The sequence below is a fragment of the Oryctolagus cuniculus genome, chromosome 7 (genome assembly GCF_964237555.1).
Source record: "Oryctolagus cuniculus chromosome 7, mOryCun1.1, whole genome shotgun sequence".
In the NCBI taxonomy this organism is placed as follows: domain Eukaryota; kingdom Metazoa; phylum Chordata; class Mammalia; order Lagomorpha; family Leporidae; genus Oryctolagus; species Oryctolagus cuniculus.
This window is the reverse complement of record NC_091438.1, coordinates 81,832,302-81,841,901: the sequence shown is the minus strand read 5'-3', so window position 1 is coordinate 81,841,901 and position 9,600 is coordinate 81,832,302. Positions and strand designations below refer to the sequence as shown.

The 9,600-nt window shown below is 43.4% G+C and overlaps 1 protein-coding gene across 5 annotated transcripts in view; it reads left to right on the top strand.

Annotated features, from left to right (window-relative positions):
• Nucleotides 1–556: 556 nt before the first annotated feature.
• Nucleotides 557–9,600, top strand: part of LOC138843111 (guanylate-binding protein 7-like) — a 123,935-nt gene continuing 114,891 nt past the window's right edge. For all 5 annotated transcript variants that reach the window (XM_070078108.1, XM_070078107.1, XM_070078110.1 and 2 more), the window contains exons 1-2: nucleotides 557–688; nucleotides 4,026–4,221. In XM_070078108.1, the coding sequence (XP_069934209.1) occupies nucleotides 4,032–4,221 (190 nt within the window). In that variant the 5' untranslated portion in view covers nucleotides 557–688; nucleotides 4,026–4,031. The remainder of the gene's footprint in view (nucleotides 689–4,025; nucleotides 4,222–9,600) is intronic.

The following is a 9,600-nucleotide window of genomic DNA, read 5'->3' as shown; positions in this document are numbered from 1 at the left end:
TGAATCATACTTAGGTCGGCTTTTGTGGAAACATCCACACAATGAGACACGTTCTTCAGCTTACCTGAGCCACCCTCACAGGGCTGCGCAGGTGTGAAGGGGCCCTTTCTGCGGTCTGCTGGTTGCTTGCCTGTGTCTCCTCAGCAATCCCCAGCAGCCGCCAGAGCAGGCACCTGAAAGGGCTCCATGCCAGGTGCTTCCTGTTTGGATCTCAGGAGGATGAACTGCTTTTCCTTGCAGGCCCCTGTGCAAGCCCCTGACCTGCAGGGAGGTCAGCTTGCCCAGGAGTGTGCGTGTTACCCAGGCAGTGTCTGTGGTGGCCATTAGAGGCAGAGGCTGCTCTTGTCTGACTGAAGGGTGCTAAAATGGACAGAGGGACAGGGGCTCCTTCAGGGATTAGCAGGGGCACAGCGGTTCAGAACCTGGAAGCCTAAGACTTCCTCACCCCCTCTTCCTAGAAACCACGATTTCCTGTCCACCTGCAAAATACAGCAAACATCTCAACCGTTACCAAGAAAAGCATATGATTTCGCTTTCGGTTGTCCTCCACTCAGCCCTTATTTGGGTGGTGAGAACAGCGGTGGTTTTCAACTTAACAGTGTGTGTAGGAGGAGCCAGATCAGGAGCGATGGCAAGTGGTGAGCGCAGGCACAGGAGAACTTGGCCCTGACTGTGGCGCCCTGGTCAGGTAAGTGCGAGGAGGTGCTTCTTCTCCTTGGCCCCTTCCCTTCACTGAGGGCGACCACCATGAATTCCTAGCGCAGCCTACTTAGGAGTGGTGGGCGCAGGCAGCAGGAGGACTTCACAGGCCTGGTGCGAGGCCGGCAGGGGCTTTCTCTGGACCCCTTAGTATCTCAATGGATTTTAGAGGCTGCAGCCCTGTGCCTGCTGTGCCCAGGATGCCCTGCTGCTCCTAGGGTTTCCAATCTGGGCTGCAAGCAAAGAGCTCTGAGTAGAACAAGAAGGGAAGGATCCTACCCGCTTATGTGCAAAGGAGCTGAAGTCCTTTCTAGGACCCAAATCCAGCACCTGGCAGAGGCGCTGCTGTGGGGTGGCTACCTCCCGCCACCCTGCTCCTGGAGCTCTTTATGCTCAGTGAAGTAAACCAGCACAGAAAGACCAGTGCACCGCGATCACACTCCTGTGGAATCAAAGAATTCATCTCACAGCAGTTAAGTGTGTAATGGTGGTTTCCAGCGGCTGGGAGGAAAGCGTGGGCAAAGGCAATTTAGGAGGTACTAAGTTATTTTAGATAAGAGTAAGCAGTTCTAGTGTTCTGCAGTATGTAGGGTGATACTGATAGTGTACTAAAGATTTTTCTTAAAAGTAGAAAAATCTAGAAGAAAAGATTTGAAGGTTTTCCCCATAAAGAAATGATAAATGTATCATGAGGTAGTTATGTTTAACCTGATTGGCCATTGCACAATGTGTCATATATCAAAGCATCACATGGTACAAAATATGTATAATTTTTAAAAAAGGATTTGGTTAAGCATCTAAGAGGTAGAGGACAGAGAGAAAGAGACTGATTCCCACGCAGTGGTTCACTCCCCAGATGTCAGCAACAGCTCACTTAACCTGCACCACCAGAACCTGTTAAAAAGTAAAAGCAAATCATTGGTTACATAGCTCAGAATGCTTTGCATCAAATACACAATGCACAGCTCCAGTTTCACTGCCCAATTCTGCTCCCAAGCACTTGTACACAAGTAGAGAAACTATACAAAGAAAGGTTATTAAAAACTTTTGTTTGTTTTTCTAACAGATCTTGGATTGTTATTATTTCTTGGTAATTTCAACTTAAAGAACAAGGAGGCGTATCCTAATACATTTTCAGACTTTCTTGTTGTGGTAAAAGGATTTTAATCATTTATATTAAAAAAATTTAGTGAGTGTCTTTTTCTCAGTATTACAGTAGCAAATCAGGCAGTCATTATTGCTTACCTGTAACCTTGATGAGAAATTTACAAAGATGAAGTCCAACTGTAAGGTCTCCCCCCAAGCTATGGATGATTTAAAAATGTTTTATTGTGACATTAATATAAAGAGAGCAGATTTGACATAGTTCACAGGTAGGATTCTAAGAATATAATGATACTTATCCTCCAGCCTTCCTCCCTCTCTCTCTTTCTTTGAAGGTTTGAGATAACACTGTTAACTTACATTATGGTCAAAGGCATAATGCTATATTAAATAAAGAGTTCAACAAGTTAAAAGAAAAGAGAACTTATTTCACAGGAAGATAGGCAAGGGCTATAAACAATAATCAAATGAAAAAATGTTAATTTCACTCATGAAAAGTGAATTTTAAAATAATCCCAGATTATGAAAACTATAGTGATATAGAATTTTTAACAATATTTTTGATATAGAACAAAGTTTGATAACAGTATATTTGCAGCAAAACTGGTACATACAGCCATTTCTAGTATTTTTTTGGTCCTAGTATTAGTTTTTGTTTTTTAGCTCCAACGTACATGAGATAACATGCTGCACTTATCTCTTTGTCCAGCTTTTTCCTCTCAACATGACGTCTTCCATTTGCAATCACTTTGATGGAAATGACAGAATAGTATTCTTTTTTATAGCTGAACAATAGTCCATTGTGTGTGTGTTTGTGTGTGTGTATGATAGTGTATGTATATATATGTGTGTGTGTGTGTATACCATGTTTTCATATGATGATGGACATTTTGGTTGAGCCCATATTTTGGACACAGCACGGTTTCACAGTATGGGCAATGGGTGATTTAAACCCAGACTTTCAACCCTGGCAGTTCATCCCAGGACAGCTCTGAGTTCCTCTTGGCTGATCCATTCTCCCTCTGTCAGCCTTTCTGTTGGGTCAGCACCTGCCTGCTCATCCTCACCATGGGCTGTGCCCTCTGCTTGCTTTTATCCTGGGGACTAGTGTTGCTATTTCTGTCCAAAGCCAATTCTTCACGTCCCTTCAGGAAATATCTGCATGCTACCTTAGACTCTATTTTCAAGCATGGTTTATATAGGAATCACTGTAAACTAGGCATGGTTTCAGGAGTACTTCAAGAGCTATTTAATGACCACTAGATTGTCACTGCTTACTATTTCTCTTTTATAGAAGAAACAGAGATGCAGAGAAGTTAGTAATCCTTCTGGTGGCCACACCACTAGTAAAGTTATTGAACACATAAATGCTGCTTAGCATTGTTTTTGAGAAGATAAGTGACATCCAAATCTCTCTGACTGGGGCTGGTGCCATGGAGTAGTAGGTTAAGGCACTGCTTGCAATGCTGGCATCTGGTATAGGCACTGGTTTGAGGAGTCCCAGCTGCTCCACTTTGGATCCAGCTCCCAGCTAATGCACCTGGGAAAGCAGCATAAGGTGGCCCAAGTCCCTGGGCCCTGGCACCCACATGCAGGACCTGAAAAGGCTCCTGGCTTCTGGCTTTTGGCTTCGGATCGGCCCAGCTTTGGCCACTGCGACCATTTGAGAGTGAACCAGTGGATGGAAGGCCTTTCTCTCTGTCTCTCCATCTCTTAGTAACTCTGCATCTAAAATAAATAAATAAATCTTTAAAAAATACTCTCTGACTGCCTTCTTGTTAGGAATGCCACACTGGTGTATTTTCACAACAACATAGCTTATCCTCAATGCAGCCATGATGAGGCTCAGCAGCAAAAGAACTGCAGAAACCCCAAAGTATATTAACTGCTGAGTTTGCTGCACAGGTCTTGTGCTTCTCTTTCTTTCTTTCTTTTTTTTTCTTTTTGGTAACCAATGCTCTCAACTCTGTGTATAGTCAACAGCCAGAGTTGGAGCAATGCTTTTTTAGAGTTCTTGTAAAAATCATGAAGTAAGGTATATAAGGTACCTGTAACCAGGTGTTGACATTCTAGATGAGTTATTTTTCTTTTAAAGATATATAAAACTTTGTAGGTTGACATATACAGAGCATAAATAGAAAGCTGACATGCATTACACTTGAATAACCAATAGGAACAGCTTCAGGATCCTTTTATTACTCAATGACTTTTTTGGGTTACAGGTTACCATGGCGACTGATATCACCATGAAGACCCCCATCTGTCTAGTGGAAAACTGGGAAGAGCAGCTGAAAGTGAATCCCATAGCTTTGGAGATTCTTAACCAGATATCCCAACCTGTGGTGGTGGTGGCCATTGTGGGATTATGCCGTACAGGAAAATCCTATCTCATGAATCGCCTGGCAAGACAGAACCATGGTGAGTGTGGGCCTGGAACAGGGGTCATTAGCTTGGCACCAGTGACAACATAGGCTGATGATTCCTTGTCTAGAGTCACCTGAAAGGAGAGCATGACTCCTGCAAAGAAGAAAACTTCTCATTGTCCCCTCCAGATTTACAACCTCAACCACACATGTATCCAGAAAATATTATTAGTTAGCCTATTAATGAGGAGTTCCTTATGTCTTTCAAAAGATCAACTCCACTTCATTTTCTTTACCTTTTAAGCATTTATTTATATTTCTTTTGAGGGCAGCAAAATAGCCCGACAGAGATCGTTCATCTGCTCTTTCAGTCCCAGATGCTCTCAACAACTGGGGATGGGCCAGGTCACAAGCACCTAGAGCTCTATCCAGGATTCACAGGCACCTGAGTACTTGAGTTGCTACTTGCTGCATTCCAGGCTATGCACTACTGAGAAACTGGATCAGAAGCAGAGATGAAACTTGGACTCAGGCACTTTGATATCAGAAAAAGCTGTCCCAAATAGCATCCTAACTACTGCTCCAACCTCCTTCTGATCCTCTTGATCCCTCCCACTATAACTTGCTCAGGAGATGAACGATAGTTATTATTTCTTTTTTCCTCTTACATCTGTTCTCACAAACTGTATGTTTCATTCAAGTAGCATATAAAATTCTGAAAATATTCAGAAACATTCATAGAATTAATGTACATTGAATATTAAAATTGAGCTACAATGCCTTCTGTTTTGCTTCATGACGTAATAAATTATATTCCCTTCTCTTTCTATATTAAATTTTTTCTAATATTTGAACTACGACACATACAGAAGAATATATAATATACACATATACATAAAGTTAAATATAAAGTGAATGCCCATGTAATCAGGATCAAGAAACAAAACTTCACAGACACCAAACTGTCCTAATAATACCTCCTTACACTCTAACTAGAGCTCCTGAAATTTTAGTTTCATAGGCACACTCCTTCCACTCTTGCTTTTTATTTTTTATTTTTTAACCTTTATTTAGTAAATATAATTTTCCAAAGTACAGTTTATGGATTACAATGGTTTCCCTCCCATAACTTCCCTCCCACCTGTACCCCTCCCATCTCCCGCTTCCTCTCCCATTCCATTCACATCAAGATTCCTTTTCAATTATCTTTATATACAGAAGATCGATTTAGTATATATTAAGTAAAGATTTCATCAGTTTGCACCGACACAGAACCTAAAGTGTAAAATACTGTTTCAGTACTAGTTATAGCATCACTTCACATTGAATAACACATTAAGGACAGAGATCCCACATGAGGAGTAAGTGCACAGTGACTCCTTTTGTTGACTTAACAAATTGACACTCTTGATTATGGCATCAGTTTCCAAGGCTATGGAAGCCTCTTGAGTTTGCTGACTTCAATTTTATTTAGACAAGGCCATAGTCAAATTGGAAGTTCTCTCCTTCCTTTAGAGAAAGGTACCTCCTTCTTTGATGACCTGTTCATTCCACTGGGATCTCACTTGCAGAGATCTTTCATTTAGGTCCTTTTTTTTTTTTTTTTCCCCGCAAGAGTGTCTTGGCTTTCCATGCCTAAAATACTCTCATGGGCTCTTCAGCCAGATCCGAGTGCCTTAAGGGCTGATTCTGAGGCCAGAGTGCTCTTTAGGACATCTGCCATTCTATGAGTCTGCTGTGTATTCTGCTTCTCATGTTGGATCGTTCTCTCCCTTTTTTATTCTATCAGTTAGTATTAGCAGACACTAGTCTTGTTTATTTGATCCCTTTGACTTTTAGACCTATCAGTGTGATCAATTGTGAACAGAAATTGATCACTTGGACTAGTGAGATGGCCTTAGTACATGCAATCTTGATGGGATTGAATTGGAATCCACCGGCACGTTTCTAACTCCACCATTTGGGGCAAGTACAGTTGAGCATGTCCCAAATTGTACATCTCCTCCCTCTCTTATTCCCACTCTTATGTTTAACAGGGATCACTTTTCAGTTAAATTTCAACACCTAAGAATAAATGTGTGTTAATTACAGAGTTCAACCAATAGTATTAAGCAGAATAAAAAAAATACTAAAAGGGATAAAGTATTAAATTGTACATCAACAGTCAGGACAAGGGCTGATCAAGTCACTCCTTCTCATAGTGTCCCTTTCAATTCAACAGGTTTCCTTTTTTGTGGTTGGTTAGCTGTGGCCGATCAGGGAGAACATATGATATTCTTCGCTTCGGGACTGGCTTAATTCACTCAGCATGATGTTTTCCAGATTCCTCCATTTTTTTGCAAATGACCAGGTTTCATTTTTTTTTTTTTAAACAGGCAGAGTGGACAGTGAGAGACAGAGACAGAGAGAAAGGTCTTCCTTTGCCGTTGGTTCACCCTCCAATGGCCGCCGTGGCCGGCGCCCTGCAGCCGGCGCACTGCGCTGATCCGATGGCAGGAGCCAGGAGCCAGGTGCTTTTCCTGGTCTCCCATGGGGTGCAGGGCCCAAGCACCTGGGCCATCCTCCACTGCACTCCCTGGCCACAGCAGAGAGCTGGCCTGGAAGAGGGGCAACTGGGACAGAATCCGGCGCCCTGACCGGGACTAGAACCTGGTGTGCCAGCGCCGCTAGGGGGAGGATTAGCCTAGTGAGCCGCGGGGCCGGCCTCATTGTTTTTACTGCTGTATAGTATTCTATAGCTACTTGTCCCACAATTTCTTTATCCAGTCTACTGTTGATGGGCATTTGGGTTGATTCCAGGTCTTAGCTATTGTGAATTGAACTGCAATAAACTTTAATGTGCAGACAGCTTTTTTGTTTGCCAATTTAATATCCTTTGGGTAAATTCCAAGGTGTGGGATGGCTGGGTTGTATGGTAGGGTTATATTCAGATTTCTGAGGAATCTCCAGACTGACTTCCATAGTGGCTTAACCAGTTTGCATTCCCACCAACAGTGGGTTAGTGTCCCTTTTTCCCCACATCCTCGGCAGCATCTGTTGTTGGTAGATTTCTGTATGTGAGCCATTCTAACTGGGGTGAGGTGAAACCTCATTGTGGTTTTGATTTGCATTTCCCTGATTGCTAGTGACCTTGAACATTTTTTCATGTGCCTGTTGGCCATTTGGATTTCCTCTTTTGAAAAATGTCTATTGAGGTCCTTGGCCCATCTCTCAAGTGGGTTGTTTGTTTTTTTGTTGTGGAGTTTCTTGACCTCATTGTAGATTCTGGTTATTAATCCTATATCTGTAGCATAGTTTGCAAATATATTTTCCCATTCTGTCGGTTGCCTCTTCACTTTCTTGACTGTTTGTTTTGCAGTACAAAAACTTCTCAGTTTGATGCAATCCAAATAGTTTATTCTGGCTTTGACTGCCTGTGCTTTTGAGGTCTTTTCCAAGAAGTCTTTTCCAGTGCCGATATCTTGCAGGGTCTCTCCAATGTTCTCTTATAACTTGATGGTGTCGGGTCATAGATTTAGGTCTTTAATGCATGTTGAGTGGATTTTTGTGTAAGGTGTAAGATAGGGGTCTTGCTTCATGCTTCTGCACATGGAAATCCAGTTTCCCCAGCACCATTTATTGAATAGACTGTCCTTACTCCAGGAATTGGTTTTATTTTATTATTTTTTTAAGGAGAAGGGTTTATTGGGGAACACCTTACAGACCGAGTGAAGGGGCGGCAAAGGAAAAAGAGAGAAGGAGACTGTGAGAGAGAGAGACAGAGGAGGGAGAAGAGAGAGGAGAGAAGCCAAGAGAGGCCAAGAGAGTGCAGGAGAGAAGGAGCCAAGAGCCCAGAGGAGGAGGCTGGAGAGAGGAACCGAGAAAGAGCCAGATAGAAGGGCCAAGAGAGCACGTGTTCAGGAACAGGCCCTTTTAAAACTTTGCCTGAGGGTGGGCAGGGAAGCAGGAGCAGCCAATCCCATTAGGATGGGGGTGGAGCCTGGCTCAGGTAGCTGGGCCATGCAGCCACCTGGCTAAAACTGCGCCAGTTTCCTAACATTCCCCTCTTTTGTTTTTTTATAAAGCAAGGTTTGTATGGGATTACATTAGTCCCAAAAGTCCAAGAGGGGTAGAGGGACGATGATCTGTCTTTAGAGCTACTTCCTGCTGACATGGGGCAATGTCTCAGGCCGCTGTCTCCTGGGTGGGGAGCCGAGTATATCCCTGTAGCAGCATTTGGTTGACTGCCTGGTTGCTGAAGGCCTTCGTTTGTTCCATTATCACCTGCTGTAAACACTTAGACATTCTTAGTATAGAAGACAGGGTGAGAGTAGTAACCAATGATCCTAAGAGTAGCATTAACCAGGTAAGAGGATTTTATAGAGAGGAAATGGAGGGGGTCTCTGGACCCTTGTGAGGACAGTTTGATGGATGTTGCTTAAAGCTGATTCCAGCAAGACTGGGAGAAAGGCCACTAACTTTTGCAGGTAGTGGGGTTTGTCTGTAGAGAAATTCTGAACAGTCATACAACACTAAGTGGGGAAGAGGACCATCAGTACACACAGGTTGGGAGTAGAGCCATTGGTGGTAGAGTAGAGGCTATGGTTACAAAGGAATGAGGCTCAAGTGGGCTAGATACAGAGGACAGAGTTGTTATTAGAGAACCTAAGAAAGGTGCTGTCTAAGCTAAAAATAAGTTTTCTGATTGAGAGGCAAATAGAACCTGACAGAAGGGGCTTGAAAATAATCGGGTGGGCTTTAAAGCCTTGTAAATTGTGAGGCTTAGACTCATCTATCTCTTCATATAGCCTACACCCTAAGGGAGGTGTGATCCTCCTTGGGGAAGGCACCCTGTTGATTTGCATTACCTAGCTGGCCTGGGAGGAGAGCTGGCCAGGTAAAGCAAGTGGCAACTCCAACAGGAAATATACAGTTCTGCCTGCAATGTTACTGACCCTATTTGGCCAATTCCTCAGTTGCAGTGGTCACTTTGAAAGCTGGGCTGAGTGAAGGGCTTTTCCGCTTAGAGCCAATATGATCTGTGGCTCTGACCTGGACATCCTTCGACTCCAGGGCAGGTCCATTTCCAGTGACCCAACTCTTGGCTTGCAGAGCTCCCAGGGCTCTTCATAAACTGACTTCTGCTGAAGCCCAGGCTTTCCACACTGAAAGCCACTGCAGTGGACTGGCCTGTTGGGTCTCCTTGAGGGCAGACCACTGTACAGAGCAGCCATTAACAGGCCTGCCACCCATTGCTTCTGATGCCTAGCTTTTTTTTTTTTTCCTCCTGGTTTTTGTTAAAGCAGACCAGAGGATGCAAGTCAAGGGGGTGCTCAAGTCCCATCTCTAATCTTCAGTGGCCTAAACTAGAAGTTGGTAGTCACAGGCATGTTCTGTAGTAGTTTATGTTGAGACAGAGAATGCCCATGAGGAAAACTATATTCTCACTTTAAAA